This window comes from Ammospiza nelsoni, chromosome 5 (assembly GCF_027579445.1).
Source record: "Ammospiza nelsoni isolate bAmmNel1 chromosome 5, bAmmNel1.pri, whole genome shotgun sequence".
NCBI lineage: Eukaryota > Metazoa > Chordata > Aves > Passeriformes > Passerellidae > Ammospiza > Ammospiza nelsoni.
In genome coordinates this window covers 46953268-46971946 of record NC_080637.1, presented here as the reverse complement: position 1 = coordinate 46971946, position 18679 = coordinate 46953268, and the positions used below count along the sequence as shown (strand labels likewise).

At 42.7% G+C, this 18679-nt stretch overlaps 3 protein-coding genes across 3 annotated transcripts in view; 2 read left to right on the top strand and 1 right to left on the bottom strand.

The window, feature by feature from the left end:
* The window catches only part of NUP205 (nucleoporin 205), a 44914-nt gene extending 41567 nt beyond the window's left edge, over positions 1-3347 (top strand). Inside the window, exons 40-43 of the mRNA XM_059471961.1 lie at positions 71-194; positions 1034-1162; positions 1861-1934; positions 2999-3347. Coding sequence (XP_059327944.1) covers positions 71-194; positions 1034-1162; positions 1861-1934; positions 2999-3151 — 480 coding nt within the window. The 3' untranslated portion in view covers positions 3152-3347. The remainder of the gene's footprint in view (positions 1-70; positions 195-1033; positions 1163-1860; positions 1935-2998) is intronic.
* A 1136-nt stretch (positions 3348-4483) lies between these two features.
* ARL1 (ADP ribosylation factor like GTPase 1) lies at positions 4484-10564 on the top strand. Its single transcript, XM_059471944.1, has 6 exons — positions 4484-4714; positions 6520-6657; positions 7968-8049; positions 8977-9088; positions 9815-9993; positions 10182-10564. The coding sequence occupies exons 1-6, from the start codon at positions 4711-4713 to the stop codon at positions 10210-10212; spliced, it is 546 nt and encodes a 181-aa protein (XP_059327927.1). The 5' UTR covers positions 4484-4710; the 3' UTR covers positions 10213-10564.
* Positions 10565-10973: 409 nt separating this feature from the next.
* Positions 10974-18679, bottom strand: part of UTP20 (UTP20 small subunit processome component) — a 62854-nt gene continuing 55148 nt past the window's right edge. The window contains exons 54-62 of the mRNA XM_059471943.1: positions 17810-17992; positions 16863-16994; positions 15591-15723; positions 14387-14586; positions 13962-14033; positions 13498-13764; positions 12690-12816; positions 11707-11852; positions 10974-11375 (exon numbers count right to left, since the gene is read on the bottom strand). Coding sequence (XP_059327926.1) covers positions 11220-11375; positions 11707-11852; positions 12690-12816; positions 13498-13764; positions 13962-14033; positions 14387-14586; positions 15591-15723; positions 16863-16994; positions 17810-17992 — 1416 coding nt within the window. The 3' untranslated portion in view covers positions 10974-11219. The remainder of the gene's footprint in view (positions 11376-11706; positions 11853-12689; positions 12817-13497; positions 13765-13961; positions 14034-14386; positions 14587-15590; positions 15724-16862; positions 16995-17809; positions 17993-18679) is intronic.

Sequence of the window (18679 nt, the reverse complement as noted above, 5' to 3'; positions counted from 1 at the left end):
TTATTTGCTTATTTCTCTTGATGTTCTGTAATTTGCTACTGTCTTTCTGTTTTTTCTCTTCCCATCACAGTTGTGTCAGTCAGTTATGCCAGCTGGGGTTGACAAGATTTCCACTTCCCAAAAATACGTATTGGCAAGGCGGCGCCTGGTGAAACTAATAAATAACCGAGCCAAATTGCTCTCCCTCTGTTCCTGTATCCTTCTAAAATTGAAATGACCCTCAAGGTGATGATCCAGAAAAGCAGAGAGATAGAAACAGAGTTTTTTTACCTGGATTTCTGACCACTTTGAACAAAAATTCTTTGCAAAAGTAAATTTGAAATACTGACAATTAACTTACAAGGGTATTGCTCTGCTACTGCCAGAACGTAACGATTTTCAAGTTAATAATTCCCATTTTGAAACCCAGCTAGGACTTTCTGCAATATGCCAATAAAGGAATTGTTACAGCCCAGCTCTTCAGTTTTAGTGTCCAGACCCCATAAACATTCACACATGTCCAAATATGGTGGAAGAAATACTTTGAAAAATAATTTTGATGTGCCTGTCATAATAGGAGTTTGTAGTCAAACAGCCAACCTTGCATAAACCTAAATCTCATAAACACCAGTAATTCTATGGAAATAACCAGTCATTCACAAAAAAATTGTCTTCAACAGATCAGAATTTTCCTCTGCAACCTCCCTTGGGAAAGATGTGCTCTTGCACACTTCTCTGTTGTCACCTGGGATGTTCCTGCCGTGCCTGGATTTATAACCTCAGCTTTGCTGTATGCTGCTGAGGCACCTTTACAAACCGCATGAGCACTCCATACTCTGCTCTCCTCCTGAGGGCTGGTTTGAGGCTCTGCAGGGTGATGAGGACAGTGAGTGTGAGCGATCCATTACTGGGCTATGGCAGTGTAGGAGGTGACAGGTGGTTGAGCTGACATCTTCAGCTGTTTCCAAGTGTGTAAATATGCTCATATATGTTATACATAATGTACAATCCAAAGACAACCAAATTGGAGTCCTTCACTGAGATGTGTCTGCAGATATCATAGAAATATGTCTCTTCATCCTTTGGCGCCATCTGGAACACTACCTACTGCACTGCACACCCACTGACTCCCAAGACCCACTGCTGTCCTCTAGGATGTCATTTAAGAAAGGAAGGCTGCAAGGTAAAATTTCTCAAGCATCAAAAAGCCTTTGAATATCTTCTTGTGATTAGCTTTAAAGTGATTTCCTACTATTAATATCTTGTCTTTTATATTTAATAAAAGAGATTTTGGTTTTGTCACACCTCTGGATATTGCACTGGAGAATTGGAAATACTGATATTGTTTACTCCCAGACTTCTGGGGTATGTGTATTACACATAACCTCCAAAGGAAAGTAAATGTAACTAATTTTTTTATTTCTGTCCTTCAAACTAACTGAAGTTCAGCTAATACAATCAGATAATTGATCCAAAATAGTGTACAGAAAAATATTTCAATATAATCTAAGATGAAATTATGAAATAAAGTTAATATTGGTGGTTTTAAAAGTATTTAAAATTTAGAATTATAGCCACCATTGATTTGCCAGAGGATTTTAAGTTTGTTGAATTTCATCTTTCAAAAAAAGAAAGAAAATGGAAGGAAATCAGGGAGAGTAGATTTGCAGAGGAGTGCCATGTTTTGTGTTCAAAATCTTTATGACTCACTGTTTATGTATTTTCTCTAAGCCATTTAAGTAAAAAAAATTGTGTAATTTCTAATGCCTAAGTTTACTTTTGGATCAAATTGGAATGCTGTTTTAAATTTGTTATATGACTTGATACAGGGATAGTGTGGAGCAGCCAACACAATTTTAACATCTTGTTTTCTGTTGCCAGATTCCTTTGGATCAGAGCCAAGCTTGGATTTCAGTAGTGGACTGAATCGAGTGAGCCAGCACGACATAGACCAGGTGAGATGTGACAGCCTGCTGCAGGGTACAGAAGGCTCCTGGCTACCCTGCAGCTATTAGAAGCAGTCTGACTGTTGTTTTCCCACTTCTGAACAACCTGCAGTAACACCAACAACATAGAACTTAATTTAGAATCAGTGAAGCATTACAAAATTGTTTTGGAAAATATTGTGAAACAGGTGGCACTTTTGCTGCTGTGCACATATCTTTGAATCTTAATATGAAAAGTTAAGTAAAAAATGAACTATACCTACAAAATAATCATTCTTCTTCTCTTACCAACCAGTCAAATGGTGTTTTTTAATAACAGCTTTCCAAAAACACCAGATATCCTTGAAAGATCTGCAATATGAGGGCATTTTTCTCAATTCTCTGTGATGAAACTGTTCACTATGGGTCAGCTTCAGCTAGGCTGTAGAGAAATGAGATCAAAACGGTAACAAGAACTGAGGAGACTATAAAATTTGAATGGTAGAAAAGAAGTAATTTCACTTACACAGAAATAAAATAGTTTGTGTAAATTTGATGCAGAAGTGGCCGGAAAAAGATATTAATAAATCTCACTGACATTTCTATGACTATGCAGAAAACAACTGTTCTTCAAAATGGCAGTCTCAAGTACCTTTATTGGATCTAGAACTGTAAGAAAAGTTGCTGTGTTTTGTCATGAGGCATGTGTAATTTATTTTGTTTGTTCAAAAGTAAAGTATACAGTATCATCTTGGTAAAATACTTAAAATGGAGTTAATTCAGTGACTCTTTACGTATGCATTAATGAAAAAAATATTGTTGGTGCACACAGACTCTTTAAAGAGTCCCTAAAGGACTAGGAAAATTTTAATTGGAAGATGTGTTTGTATGATGACAATGAGTGAAGAAGCTGAATTATAACCAGTAATGCCTAAAATAGAATAAGTAGTACTTATTAGAGAAAAACCCATTATTTGGAAAGCAGGTCAGAGAATAAATCATAGTGAAGGGGTTGACAGGCAGTGGATGACAAACTGGCATTTCAGGAAGAAAAGATTTTGTATTAATGACTGCATCAAATCTCTGTTTCTCAGCTTCAGATTGAAGCCACAAACAGCTTTGGTGAATCTCTGCAGAAGAAGCTCCTGGACATTGAGGGTTTATACTCCAAGATTCGCTCGCGGTACACCTTTATTCAAGCTCTCGTTAGACGCATCCGTGGTCTCCTAAGGATATCAAGGACCTAAAAGGCACTTGGTAGATGCTGCTTGCCCAGTGAAGCTGTGTACTAGGGCAGGCCTTCTGGGTCATTGCATTTTATAGATCAGACATTTTTTTAAGTACTGCCAAAATTATTTTGTTACTTTTTTTTATCCCTGTGGATGAGTATTCTTTCCTACTGCTCCCAACGTGACATAAAAATAAAGGATTCTTTTCAACTGAGTTATGAATAATGTAATATTTCAAGCAAGAAAGAATTCTAATGGAGGGCCTCAAGGAAACAGGAAGTTCTGCAGCTGTGATGATACTACATTTGTTGATGCTTTCAGAGAAAACTAAAACATCTTTGTCTGTGTTGTTCCTGTTTCACACAGAGATTTAATGCAACCAGCGAGTTCATGTGTCATCACTTGCAGACTGATTACTGTGGTGTGGATTTTATATTCATTTTGCACTGTGAACTGCTAATTTCTGCTTCCCCTCGTCCTACCTTTTATTCATCTGGAAGAAGTACAAGCTGCTTCTCTTTGAATAAGTTTAAATGAGAAAAGGGATAAAATTCATGGAAGGTAACTGCTATAGGTTTGGTTCTTGTGGCTGGGGGAGTAAAGGTTTCTGTGCTTTTCTTGCTCCAACACAAGTATAAGGACAGAATGAAGTGCATGGGGAGGAAGCCAGTAATCATGAATGGTAGGTTGGTTCTACAGTTAGATTGTTCTCCTATGAGATTTTCATATATCCCTGTATTTTCTGTAAAAAAGCTATTTAAAAAAGCATAATCATTGATTATTGACATGAGATCTGTTGCACTTCTCCCTTAACTCAGTCTGAGTTTATGGCCCAGCTCATGTGTGCCTTGTACATTGTTTCCTCTGAGTTCTCATTATGTAATGGTTCACATTTTTTTATGATTTCATATTTACTTATCTGTGCAACCGTATTACGTGGCTGACATAATTTGTATGCAGGGATGACGACAGTGCTGCTGTTAAGTGAGCCTGTTAGCTAATCCATAGGAGCAGCTTGCTATCAGCGTTTTACACAGCTGAACTTTGTTCACTTCCAGCCGGGAATGTTTCTTGTTTCTCCCCCAGTCGGAGGGAAGCAGTCCCTAACCCAGGGACCGTGCTGGCTCCGAGGTCTCCCCCACGCCGCCCTCATGCAGCAGGCGGTGGTTCGGCGCGGTCGGTTGTGCGGCCGCGGCTCCCGTTCGCCGCCCGGCTCTGGGGGCAGCGCGGAGGCCCCGGGCCGGTGACGCCGCCGGGCCCCGCCCGCCGCGCGCTCCCGCCGCCGCAGATTCGCCACGCGCGGGCCCCAGGGCCGCGGCTTTTATTCTCCCGACCTTTCTCCCCGCTCTGATTCCCGCCCGGGCTTGTCCAGGGAGGGCTCGGCGAGGGTCCCCCTCCCAGGCCGTTCTCTCCGCGCCGGGGGCGCGGCCGGGCTCCGTGTGTCGAAACGGCGGCGGGCGCGGAGCGCTTTGTTTACTCGCCGCGGAGTCCGACGTGGAGCCGGGCGGAGGCGGCAGGGCCAGCGCGGCGAGGGCAGCGGAGCGGCGAGGGCCGGAGCGCCGGCGGAGCGGCTCGACATGGGTGAGGAGCGGGTGGGAAGCGGCTGCCCGAGGGGAGCCGTCCATCAGGACTCTTCCCTGCGGCGGGGAGGGCGGACGGGTCGGTGCTGAGCCCTCCCGCGGGTCTCCAGCCCGCCGCCGGCGGCAGAGCGGGCTGAGGGCCGCGCTTGGCGATGCCCACCGCCCTCAGGCCCGGCCCTGCCCGCGGGCCGGCTGTCCGGGAACCGGGCAGTGGCCGGAGGCCGCCCTGGGGCTGCCTTGCCGTGGGGAATGGTCCGAGCAGCCGCAGGAGGGTGTGCTCGGTCATGTCCTCAGGTGCTGTACTCCTGACACCTGGCAAAATTAAACTGTGAATCGAGTCTGTAATGGGCTGCTGATGAGAGCGGATTAGGAGAGGAGGTCCTGCAGACCGGTAAATGAAGTGGAGGGTATTTTAAGGAGAGGCCCTTAATCCGAGGGTTGAGTTGTTGAGGTGAACCTGCCCTGTTGCAGATGGTGTTTGGGCAGTGTTTTAGTGTGGGAAAAGCATGCACAATAGCGTATAAAAAGAGGGAGTGAGAGGTGTCTGGCAGCAAGCAAAGTTACTGACTGAAAGAATTTTTGCATCTTAGGCCTCCATGCAACCAGTGGTAACCTTCTGTTTGTGATGTTTCTACTGAAATACCTTTTTCCAGCTCAGTTCTCTTAAAGTTATTAGCCTGCCTGGCAGTAAGAGGTGCCATGAGCAGCACTATGCAGACTGGCAGCTGATGGTCCCTTATAACTTCTTGTTTTCCAGGTCTGTAGTGTATGGCTTCTGTGGGATGGGCCCAGAAGAGATAAAGCAACCTGTTATCAGTCTCAGTTCCCTCTGAAGTATAAACTTTGCTCCCTCCTTTCCTTGGAAAAGCAGATGCCTAGATAGGCAAACATAGGGAATAATTTTTATCAAAGGATCTTTCAGTAAGATTTTGGTCACAAATCTTAATTTGTCTCTGGTATATTTATCAGTGTTGTCAGTGATTCTGGCTTGTTGGATGTTTCATTACCTTTTGCAGGCTCTAAGTGTATTTACAAAGTTATGATTTAACATAAGGTATGTTTGTTATAAACATCTTTGGGAAAAAAAAAGTAATTCTTACTGGCTTAGAACATCAGCGTTCTTTTTATGATTAAAAATCTAGTAGGCATAAATCAGATACTAGCCTGGCCACAAGTACTCTTGCATGCATTTAGAGAATAAATGAGATGCTGGGGCAAGCCGGTTTTGAAAAAAAAAAAAGAATGAGAAGGACATTTAAAATCAGCTGCTAGACTTCTCTGTAGCATTACCATACTTGATTTGGTGCAGCTTTGCTGTTTGTAATGAACTGATTTAATAGGTCCGACTGATTTATACCTAATTTGAAGAAAAAAAGAAGTGGTTGATCCTGTGGAAGGCCGTAGACATCTTCTGTTGCCGAATTCTTTCAGACTTCTTTTGGTCCTTGTATAGTCTCTGGCACTGAAAAGGTAGAGTCTAATACAAGCCAAAAAGCAGATGACTCATATTTTGGCAAAGGAGAGAAGAGGAAAAAATAAAATTGTAACTGCAGTGAGATTTGATACTGCTACAATGTGATTTGCTGGAGTGAGCTACCATAAAATCATAAAATGGCAGCATAAACCAGGAGGACATGATGTTGATGAGCACACAGCCATCTGGGCAACAACCTGGACTTGTCCTTTTTCAGTGGAGAAGAGAAATGACTTGTAGGGCAGCAAGAGATGAGGTTGGTCTGTCTGCCTTTGCATATCCTCCACAGAGCTGGCTGACACTGAAATGTCTTTCTCTGCTGGTTTTTGTAGGGGGCTTCTTCTCCACCATCTTTTCCAGTTTGTTTGGAACTCGAGAGATGAGGATTCTCATCCTGGGGCTGGATGGAGCAGGAAAAACAACCATTCTCTACAGGTTACAGGTTGGAGAAGTTGTTACCACCATTCCAAGTAAGTGATCTGCCCAGAGGGAGAGTATTTGCCTGGAGCCTGTGATTTGCCTGTAGCTCTGACACAGAAACTTTGCCAGCTGAACTTACTACATGTTTCCTTCATAAACAGAAGGACCTGATGGTGTGGGAGCCTTGCACTGTTGTATCTAAGAACTTTTCTTGGATAAAAGTATTAGAAAAGAATATTTTATGCTGCCTTAAAAAATTCAAAAAGCATTTGACCTCAAGATTGTTAGCATGATTTCACAGACTACTTGTGGTAGGTCAGCATTCAATAGATGGTAAATGTAGACTCTATAATCAGTTTGTTTCCAAATACAGGTATTATGTGAACTTCAGAGGTCATTGTTGCTGTACATAGGATGGTGTACCTTTTTTTTTTTACAAGGGTTTTATAAACTTTTGTTTAACATGGAGAAGAAGAAAGCAGATTGTTTAACTTTACATCTGTATAAAATGTAACAAAACTCAATGTGAGCTTTCAAGGGAGAAGGTGATGCTTACTTAAAAAATGCAAGTGATTTCACCACTTGTCTTGGCATTCATGCAGCCACACCCACCCAGTGTGTGTGCTCAAGTGTTCTGGCCATGATCACTCTGTGGAACATGAAGGACAAGGGGTGCTTGACTTTTTAATGTCCCTGTCATGTCTGTTGTGTTCCTCCTGCATCTCACTTTGCTCAGGCCTCTATTACCTTTTAGAAGCCAACAGTTTGCTGGGACTTAATCTTTTTGCCTGAGGGTTTTGCTTATTTCAGCCTCCGTAAATTCTAAGCAGCCTGTGCCCACTGTTCACTTCCCTGTGCTGTGTTTCTCTGGGCTGGCAGGACAAGGAATGACATATGTGATACTGCAGCCTTGTTGCCATCTTCCAGACATCAGTATCAAGTCCTCTCCTGAGAAGTTGGTTCTGCTTTGGTTCTGCTGTGGCTCTTCAAAGAGTGCAGACCTTGTTTGAACAGAAGGACACATTCTTTAGTGCTCTCTTGCTGTCAGTTGTGTACTTGGTTATCACAGCAGGACAGTTCTTTAACCCTTGCTCTGTTTCTTTTGGTGATTTCAGACACACTGCTGTTGATTTTTAACAACCTTTGCATTTCTTACAAATCTCTACAATATGTTTACAATGTGGTTTTATTAGTTCAAAAGAAATATTTCTGCATTATTTTGAGTCATGTTTGTTGGGGTAGCTTTTCAAAGGGCATGAACTTTATTATGCAGCTACTGAAAATTTTAAACTGAGTGCCGTGATATTCTTCAGAAAAACAGGAAAATTACCAACAGTAAAATTGTTTAACTTTGTTTCAGCCATTGGCTTCAATGTTGAGACAGTGACGTACAAGAATCTGAAATTTCAAGTCTGGGACTTAGGAGGACAGACAAGCATAAGGTAATAGAGTTCTTAAAGTCAATTAACTTTCTCTAAAAAGTGCTAAGTTCTTGGAATTCTCATAGCAGGCATTTCTGAAAATTGGTTAAGTTTTAAAAAGCCCATTCTCAGGAGAACATATCTAATGGAATTCAGTTTGTAAAACCTGTGATGCACAGATTGGAAAAAAACTAGCTGAGGTTTTCATTTGTATTCGGTTTTACTTTGACAAACAAATTTATTAGTGTAGTAGGCAATTGAGTAGCATTTTGAGAAAGGATGGAGGGGGTGATAAAAACCCAGAAAGATACTGCCTGGCTTTGCATTCTTAAGAGTAGTGAAGCTGGATTTAGGTATAGATGGTAATTTTTTTAGCAAGCTTCACAAGTTTTGTAATGAGTCATTAACAGTACCCTTGTATGATCCCCTTGATCCCTTTTTCAGTGCTTAGTAGCAAGGTGCAGTGTAGTTAGCTAGTAAGGAAGGTGCAGTTAGTGAGATAAAGGTTCCTTCCCTTTTTAGTTTCAGTACAGTAATTCTGAAAAATGTGTTTTGTTTTGATCCTTGTTAATTAATTGCCTGTATTAATTATTCATTTAAGATTTCTCTGGTGACCCTTCTTTGGTTACATCTTTAAACTTACTTTGCTTTCCTATCCCTCAGTTATGGATCTGATGTCCTGCAGTCTGATTCCCAAATAAATCTGTCGCCAGCTTGTCTGTTCTTTCCCTGTTTTCAAGTTGCTTCTTAATTTTTTTTTGTTGTGCCTCAGAGAGTATTTGTACTGTCTGTTAGTTTTTGTAGCCCCTTGAAGAAATCTACTTGCCTCCTGGGGCTTTTCACCTCCGAGAGTTTTTACTTCCTCTGGGTGATCTGTTTTTGATTATCTAGCTAAAAGGAACTGCTGACATGCAAATGACATGACTGGAACTTGTGTCTCCTCTGCAGGCCCTACTGGCGGTGTTACTATTCAAACACAGACGCCGTCATTTATGTAGTGGACAGCTGTGATCGAGACAGAATTGGCACTTCAAAATCAGAGCTTGTTGCTATGTTAGAGGTAAGAAAACAAGGATCACAGTCATTATCAGTAAAATAAATTCAGAAATTAAAACCTTTTTTTTTGAGTAAATATGAAATTTGATTCAGTGAACCAAGTGAAGCTCAACTTCACTTGTGAAACTTCAGCCCTCAGCATAGCCCATGCAGCACTTCTGACTGACAAAGCACTGAATACTCTGCAGGTATTTCATGGGTTTGTGCAGCATTACCTGGACAGTTAATTTCATGTAGCCTTGCAGTCATATGAAAATTTACCTGCCTGCCAGGACAGCTGCTAAATAATGCAGTGTGGCAAGATCAAGCCCTGAAGGATTGACAGTAATTAGTAATTGACATCCTACAATGTTTTGAAGCTGAAGAACAAGGTAATGGAAGTAAGATCAGTTGAGCAACACTTCCTTTCTCTTTCTTGCCTTGCCGCCCAAAATACCTGCAAGCTCATTTAATGTGCCTTGTTAAATCCAGCCACCAGCTTGTTTCATAACTTGGGCTGGCCATGTTTTGAAACTGCTCCTATAGGAAGCAGTTTCATACTGGAATGGAAAATAAACACCATTCTTTCACTGAAGAATTTTCTACAGAACAGAAATCACCAAACAAAATAATTGAGAGCTGCTGAAGTTCTTTTTTATTATATGTACAGTTTTATATTATACAGGTTTTCTCTCCTTAAATTCCATAGAAGTCTCTGCAACAACTGCCATGATTTTGCTTTTTTTTTTAGGAAGAAGAGCTGAAGAAAGCCATTTTGGTGGTGTTTGCAAATAAACAGGACATGGAACAGGCCATGACTCCCACAGAAATGGCAAATGCCCTTGGCTTACCAGCTTTGAAGGACCGAAAATGGCAGATATTCAAAACCTCTGCAACTAAAGGCACAGGGCTTGATGAAGCAATGGAATGGTGAGTATCAGTCTAGTTATGTTTCATTCATATATCTAATTTTACACATTTGGTTTTTTTTTAAATAAGACTGGATTTGTGGATAGTCTGATGTAAGTCTACATGAGAAGAATGACTGGCTTTCTGCTGGAAGTATTTCTGCAGAAATGAGATGACTTTTCAGTAAACTGACTTAACCTTTTTCCTAGGTTGGTGGAGGCCTTGAAGAGCAGGCAGTGATACAAAACTGACCAGTGCAAGGAAGTGTCAGCTATAGCCAGCATCCTCCTTTCTGCAGTTAAGTATGTTCAGGCCACAGATACTTGTAAATAGATCAGATTTGAGTTTGACTTCTGTAATGTGGATGCCTCTCTTCAATTGTAAAACTGAAATAAGTGAATGTGTACATTATGATACTCCATTTCTTACTTTTTGTTTAAAGAATGTACTTATGTTAATTTGTATGGAAGTCTTACTGGCTGAGAAAGTTGGTGGGTTTTTTTTTTTTGTCATCCCCCCTTCCTTTGGTGGTTTGGTGGCCAGCATATTGGTGTAGATAGAACACTAATAAAATCTGGAACTGTCAGCTATACCCAGGGTGTGCTGCTTCCTAGAGGCTGCTTGCTTGCTGCTTGCTTTACAGGAACAAGTCCAAGGGCTGCCAGTTCCAGCAGCCACGCAGCCGAACACCTGCAGAGGTGCACCTGCAGTGCAGACACACTGTACAGCAAGAGAGCACAAGCAGTGCACCTCTGGCTGCCAATGTGGCAGTCAGTGGGTGTCTGAAAGGAAAACCAGTGTCTTCAGCACACATTACTGCCCTGATGTGCCAGGGCAGTGACTTGAATTTAACTTCCACCTTCATGAGCTGTTGTTCCTGCACTCTCAGCCAGAAGTGACAGGTAAGTAGCTCAGTGTAGCTGCAGAAACTGAAGGACAACTCAAAGTCAGGAGTCAGACCAGTGTGCTCACAGGCAGAAATGCAATCATCACAGAACCCATTTCTTACAAATGAAGTAAAATTTAATATAAAATATCATAGTTGTTTCCCATTTAACTGTACATGCTCTGGTAAATATACAGGTTTGGAAAAAATTTAGAAGATTTACTTAAGATCCTTGATGAAAAAGGCCATAAAAATACTAATAAATACAACTGAAATATGTAAGTACTTTTAAAAACAGTAATTAGTTCTTTAACTCAGTATTACTTTTCATAAATTAATCCTCCAGGAAGGAAAAGCCCTTTCATTCCAGCATTGCCAAATCTTTTAGTGCATTACTTCGATGTCGCTTGGCCTTGTACATAGGACGCAGGGATTCTATCTTTCTCTTCCTGGTTTCTGCTTTATTCTTGTGTCTCTTCAGCTTCCTCCTTGCAGCAATGTCAGGATTTGCTACAGTCTAAGGAAAACCAGTATATTGTTAGTTCACTGACAACTAACAGCAGTCCCTGTGAAAATCATCAACTTCCTGAGAAACTGGTGACTGCTAAAATAACACATGGGTGGTGTTCAGGGTGCTTTGCCCTTCAGGTGAGCAGAAAACCATCCCTGTCAGCCAGAACCTGTGCAAGAGGCCAATCATACACAGCTTCTTCCAAGTTTTATAAAGGAACTGATGAAACTGTCCTAATTAAAGATGCAGTTCTTCCTCAAACTCCCCTTCCTGGGCATCTCTCAAGCCTTTAGAGAAGCCCTATTTCTTTTTCTTTCAAGAGAAAGTGGAATCTTACCTGCAAAGCCCTCTGCTTTTTCCTCATTGCTCTTTTCTGGTTGGCCTGTTTCTGCACAGAAGAAAAGGCCAGCGAGAAGGCCTCCAGCCCCACTAACTTCTTGAGAAGTTCTATGATTTCTTGGGAAAGGTTCTTCAGTGTTGGATCTATTAAACAAAATTGACTTTATCTTTTCAGCATATGGAACAAAAGCCAAGAGCACAATATGGATTCCTCTTTCTTTAATAAAGGATGGCTACACTGATAAACCTTGCCCAAACTGGTACCTGTGAAATCTGCTGGTGCTCCACCAGCTTTCCCAGAGAGTAGCTTTTTAACCAGCAAACAAACAAACAAACAAAGCTTCTGAGAAGCAAAAAAAATTTTTAGAACGGTGAAGTCATTCCAAAGGTAATTACAAGTGGCTTTCTTTCTATACATAGCCAGTAGACTTCTAGTGAAATAGGCTTTGTTGGAAATAAAGATTATTCCAGTCAGCATCCTTGGTAGCCAAATAAGGGCTGGCTTAATTGTTGGAATCACTAGTTAGCGGCAATATATTAACTACAATCACTGGGGGAAAAGAAAGATACTGGGGATGAAAAAAAGCTACAAAGAGGTGCAAAGGAAAACTGAGAGCAGGGCAAATACTTCCCCTGGTCTCTCAAACAGTTCTTCCAAGCTCCTCTCAGGAAGGACTCCCTAAGTCTTGCTACCATGAGCCCACCTTTGAGTACTAGTTTTTTCCTACTACACCACATGCTCAAGCTTTACCCACTTGAACACAGGAGCATTCCTAACTTCATTCCAGTCTTTGAACATGCAGGTTTCTATTTCAGCTGACATACACCCTCCTCCCTTCCTGGTACTTTGGTTAGGCAGCAAGCAGGTGAAATTCACTGATTACAATATCAATGCCTCATCAGACAAAAGGAATGGCAGGTAATGTTTGTACTGGGGCATAGCTGTGATGCACATTCCTCTTTGAGAGGGAAATCCCTTACCTTGCTCTGCATAGTTGCTGTTCAGCTCCCTGTACAGAGGGGTGAGAATTGTTGGAAGGTAGGGCTTGATCCTGTCTTGCCCCAGATCCACCGAGATTGCTCCCAGGAACTTAAAGATGCAGCTTCTCTGAAAAGAAGTGTGTGGGACATGAAGTAAGGAAAGCTGGAAGGAAGCTTCCTAACTGAACTGCTACCAGAGGGCCATGCATCACTGTTCAGCACAGGAGGTGTTGTTTTAGACACCTGAGTCACAAATTCACTGCTCTTTCAAGGTCTTACTGCATCCAAGTGCAGCCTTTAGAGACACAACCCCTGCTGTGTGAGCTGGGACTGGGTTGGCAGCTGTTGACACTTTGAGCAACAGGCTTGTTCTCACTGTTCTCAACAGCTGAGGACACACAAGTTCAACCTATCTGTGCACCATGGGGAACCACAGTGCTTTTGGTGATGCTCTCCCACACCTCCCCCCTCCTTCTCCTAGCAAGTTACTCCACGCTGCCATTCCCCTGCCTGCATGAGCACTCTGGGGCATTCAAAGGCACTGCTCTGTTCTCTTCGGCTTGGTGCCTTGGGGTTTACCACTCTTCCCCCACCCTTCAAGAGGCTGGAAGCATTAGCAAGGACAGGCACAAGCCTTTCCTGAGAGCCCCAAAACACAGCAGGTGTTTCTTCAGCACCTACTAATCCTCACTTCAGTGCCAGCTCACAGCAGCCTCTGCCCCTTGTCCCCTGAAAGCAGAGCCAGAGCAACACTGTCCTGTAGAAGTGCCCACCTCATCAAAAGCAGCGGGACCAACACTGTTCTTACCTTTAAAGGGACCTTAGGGGAATATGCTGCTTCTCTCTTCCCCATGACAGAGAGCTTCTTCATTAACCACAGCAGTGTGGCTGGCTGGCCTTTATCTTGTGTGTCCTCTCTTTCTTCCTCTCCTTGAGCAGAAGTATCTCTCTCATCCTCTGATACCTCCTGCTCTTCCACTTCAGACCTGAGCTCTCCATCTGCCTCTTTACCTTCTTCTGAGGCAGGGGCTAGCAAGTAAAAAACTTTGGCCACAAAAAGTAAATTCTTTATAACCTGAAGTGTGGAAACAGAGGAGTAAGTCACTGTGGGTTGCCTCTGTAAGAGCCAAGACTTGATGTGACAGAGGATTGTGCCCTGGGCAGAGAGCAGCGAGCCCTGTACTGTGTATCTGTCCTGTGCCACCACCTAGGACACAACATCCCTCACATGCCAGGGCCTGCTCTGTGCCCTCCTGCAGCCCCTGCCCTTACCTGCTCACTCAGAGACATGTCCAGGAACTTGGACTGCAGCTGATGGCAGAATGCAAACGCGAGTTCCTTCATCTGGGGAAATGAAAAATAAGAAAGGAATGACTCCACTGAAGGGAGCTGGCAGCAGACACTCAAAGCAGTATTTTGCAGTCACCAAAGGCAATTCCCAGGGGAGACCAAAAGATCAACACAACTTCTGCCTGCATCTTTCAATCTGGAAAGGTATTTTTGTGCTACTGAGAATAAGACCCCAGGAGAAGCCCCCTCCCAGCATCAGAGCCACCTCCTCAAATGCTTTAAGTGATGAGGATTAGACAGCAGACAAGTGACTAAAAGAGAAACATTCAGGCCAAACTGAACTATTTTTATGTCCCAGTCAGGGAATGAGCATGAGCAGAGTGAAGGGGTAGTATGGACATCATTACCTTTTTGTCCAGTTCAGCAGTCAAGAAGACTGTGGATGCAGACAGCTCTGCTGGTGTCTTTTTTCTCTTCCCTGACCTTCTCTCCTTCCATCTGTTGACAAGATCTTCTGGCTTATAAGATGCAAACAACAAGCCAAAGATCTCAGTGGCTGTCAGCCAGACCCAGCTATGAGGATACCACAGGTGAGACTGGACATGATCTGGAGAAAAGAAAACCTCTTTCAGCAAAGGAAATTGAGAGCAAAAATAGAATGAGGCCACTCCCAACAATTTATTTTTATTGCAATATATGCTGCAATAAAAAGGTGAATTAAATGAACTGTGCTAATCTGCTCAGAATATAATAAAAGACTTTCTAGCAACTCAATCCAGCCAAAGTGAAGAGCAGCAAAAACCTACAGGTAGCCAAATGTCCCCACAATGATCAGGCAAGTCATGTTTCTGCAACAACTACAGTCCCCATGGGGAGTCGGTGCCACAGCTCATCTGCCCAGGATGTCTGGGGGACTGGCTTGTGTCAGCTGGGCCTGCTGCTGATGGTCAAATCAAACCCCTGCAGAGAGGCCGAGGATGCTTCAGAGAAGACATGGAGCTGCTCTCCTGTCTCACCTCTGGCCAAAATCCAGGATAACAATGATTATCTGCTATCTCACTAAAGGCACCTGGCAGGCTGGACTCCTCAAAGTCACTAACCAGCCACATGAGGTCATCTGATTGCAGCAAATGAAGCAGGTAAATTAAAGGCAACAAAATGGCAACACAGGGAAATTGCTTGAATCAAGTAACTTCAGGTCTTCACATCCTGACAGGCCCAGTATTTAGAGCACTATTACCAAGTGCCATCATTTTCTGGCTGGTATGTGTGATCAAGGAAATCTCATCTTCTCAGGAGACCTCAATGTTTTCATCCAAGAGAATGTAATTATGGTGAAACATGCAATAGTTTCAAATTATTTGCTCTGTGGATAATAGAAAGCACTTCCCAGCAACTGAGACAGAGGGTGTGTTGTTTTCATCAAGCATGTAACCTTTTCCATTAGCAACTTCTCTTTCATTGCCCAATAACTGCTGTGTGTTAGCATTTTGCAGAATGGAAACCTTGTATAATTAAGTTCAGTCATTTCTATTAGCGTGTGAAAAACCACAAGGCACACAAAGAATCTTTCTTGGAGCACAGCTGTACTAACTCCTGAATGATACTTACCCCAGATCCTGCTCACAACATCACTGTGCTTGGTTAACTGAGTCAAGTTGCACTCTGTGATTAGCTTTTTTACCAGCACAAGAAAGCTGAATAGCAGCCTATCTGCAGCCTTCTCCTCTTCTTCTTCAGTTATCTAATAAAATCAGCAAGTCAAGAAAGATACTTATGAGAACCTGAGGACAGTCCTGATTAGTCCTGGCTAAATAAATTTCAGATCAACCGTTCAAAAAGAGCCAGAAGACTGACTTGTACCCAATTCCCAATGTAAACAGAACAGAAGCACCTCCACTGAAGCATTTCCTCTGGAGACAATCTCTGCAGGAGATTGTATTAGAATCATCCTTCTTGCTTTTCATACAGACATGACTGTAACAAACTGCTGGGTTTCTAAATGCAAGCAATTACACACATTATGTCTGTGCATGTACTTCTGCAGATTTGATTCTCATCAGAGCCCAGCTGAGTGCAGGTTTGTCTGTATCACCTGGGAAGCCCTGAGTTGTTATGACAACACTGTGTGTACTGCCTGTGGGCCTCACCCTGCCTGCAACCACCAGCTGGCTTGATGTCAGTACACGTCACAGCAAAGGGTGTGATTACACCAAATTTCTCCTCACTGCAGGTATTTTATTTTCATCTCTTGCCAATTTACAGATCTGAGAGTCTCTTCTCTCTTGTGCAAGGGCAGCATGCTGAACATAAGTAACATTCATGGCCACTCCCCAGGCACAGTGACTGGGATCCCTTTGGGATTATCACATGCCAAGTAGAATCTGAGGCAGCCTTGTTATTCTGAGTTAATCAAGTAAACTAAAAAGATCTTCCATACAACAAAATCATGGTCTTAAAGTAGAGGAAGTACTTTGAAAGTTAAAGCTGTAGATAACACTGGACAAAGCAGAGTCCCATGCCATGCACTCCTGAAATCAATGCTTACACAAATCTCTGCAGCTAGCAGACACATTTCCCACACTGCAAGGAACAATATATCTGCTGGTTACACTGCACAGTTGCAGGCTCAGGCCAGGTGGCTTTGCAAAGTTTTTATTCCCCTTGTGCTGTGACATATGACATCAAATTTGGGCTTACAGGCAAAAAATAAGGTTCTAGGTCAGTGAGGTCCTCTTCAGAACAGATGTGTGTGTTTTGTGTCTTTCCTCAGTCTTGAACAGTTAAGTTCAATCATTAAATCTCTCCTACATTTTTTCCCTTTTTTCATTTTTTTTTTAATTCTCTTCCCTTGAGCTTCATGCATGGAGAAAAGTTACTTACATTTTCAAATCTTCTTGGGTTGATTTCTTTTTCAATCAAAGTGAGGACTGCTGCAAGGCGCCGTTCAAACATTACTCCATCCACTTCAACAAACAAACCGCATGCCTGGGCAGCCAACCTCCTGTGTGAGCTCTGACACACAAAAAATAACAAAAAATTAACTCTTATAATCAAATCTTGCAGCTCCCAAGTGCAGGAGCTGGTAGCAACCCTTACTTTCTGCCTGTAGAAACAGCACCTTAAGAGAAGCTGGTTTTCAGAGTATACTGAAAAAGGAGATGCTGCCAGCAAGGTATAAAAGCACCTGGCAGCACAAGTTATCCCTGGGAATGCACCCTAAAACTGAATGCCAGAACTGCTGAAATCCCAACTGCAGAAATCTGGGAGTTACTTTTCAACCCTTCACAATGCAACAGGCAGCTTACAGTTACAAACCAAAACTGAACATCCTAGGATGGAAACCATGAAGTGTTGAAGAATGCTAACTCTACTAGTGTAGAGGGACAGAACCTGGGTTCAGCTAGAGGACAGCTTGTCACCCAAGCACCCAGATCCAAACAGCAGATCTTGAAGACCAGGTTTGCTGCCTTCCAGTTGCCAGCAACAGAACGAAGCATGTCTGAGATAATGTCAGCACAAAATGCTGGGATCAGGAAAACTTTAAGGAATTTGCTCAAAACTCTAACCTGAGCAAAGATTACACTGAGCCAAAAGTGGAACTGTTAGAGAGCTGCAAAATGCAGCTGCGAGGAGTCTGTAGGTTGACTTAAAGCATCAGCAGGTCCCTATATTTGTGCAGCTTTATGAAGCTGTACCATTTCTTGCTCTCTAAGTCAGGAACAACTAATCCACCAACCCACCAGCTCTGGTACTAGCAATCTCTCACTTGCCTTAATCTTACTCTCCAACAGAGTTCAGACCTGGTCAGTGAAAAGATGAAAGAGTACCTTTTTGCTGTGAAACCACTCAGTGACCAGTGAAAACATCAGATCTTGTTTTTCATTGCTGATCTTACGGAGAAGAGATTTACATGTCAAAGCCGCCATCTTTTTGCATTTGGCTGAGTCATCATTTATCATCATCATACAAAGAGAGACAAAAAACAGCCCACAGTATTTGTGCAGGAGATCCTAGAAAGAAACAACCATTATCAACAAAAATACCCAAGCAGCTTCTGGCATTTAAAGATAAAAAGAGGAGTATTTGCTGCACTATATTCAGGAGCAGTGTTAGCCCTGAGTAGGTTCATGTTAAGGCAGCTGAACTGCTAAAATGGGATGACCTTGTTGTTGGAGCACACAGGGAGTTTACAGCAGCCCCAGCCCTGCTCTGACTCTGACTTGCTACCATATCCCTGGGTCAGCAAAGTGAGTGTGAAACCTTAAAGGGCATCTTCATGCCCAGCTCTCACTGAAACAGGCTGAAGTCCTCAGCATTGCAGCAATAGCCAAATGTCCTTCTCTCAGAGACTGCAGCTCTTTGCCACCTTAAAGAGTTCCCAGGAACCAATATGAAATATTAAATCATCGGGCAGTGCTGAAGCACAGCTTACTGTGCAGAATTTCTCTTCCTTCCAAATTCTTGCTTGATTGCATTTCTCCCAGTGTCCTGAATGCACAGTTAAGCTCCAGCTGCAAAGATTCAAGGCAGCTTAGGATTTTGCCTATGTGATCCTGTATAGACACACAGTTATTTTTTAGCTTTCATGCTGATCCACCCCACTGAGAAGCCCTTCCTCTCCAGTCAGGCCAATCAAACAGAACACACCAGTTCTATCAACAATCTCTCATGAATATTGAAAAACCCTTACAGTGAGA

What these genes read in the sequence shown, in the direction of transcription:
- ARL1 (XM_059471944.1), top strand. An exon ending in AGTTGTTACCACCATTCCAA is followed by an intron (nt 6,658 to 7,967) that starts GTAAGTGATCTG and finishes ACTTTGTTTCAG; the next exon opens with CCATTGGCTTCAATGTTGAG. An exon ending in AGCTTGTTGCTATGTTAGAG is followed by an intron (nt 9,089 to 9,814) that starts GTAAGAAAACAA and finishes TTTTTTTTTTAG; the next exon opens with GAAGAAGAGCTGAAGAAAGC.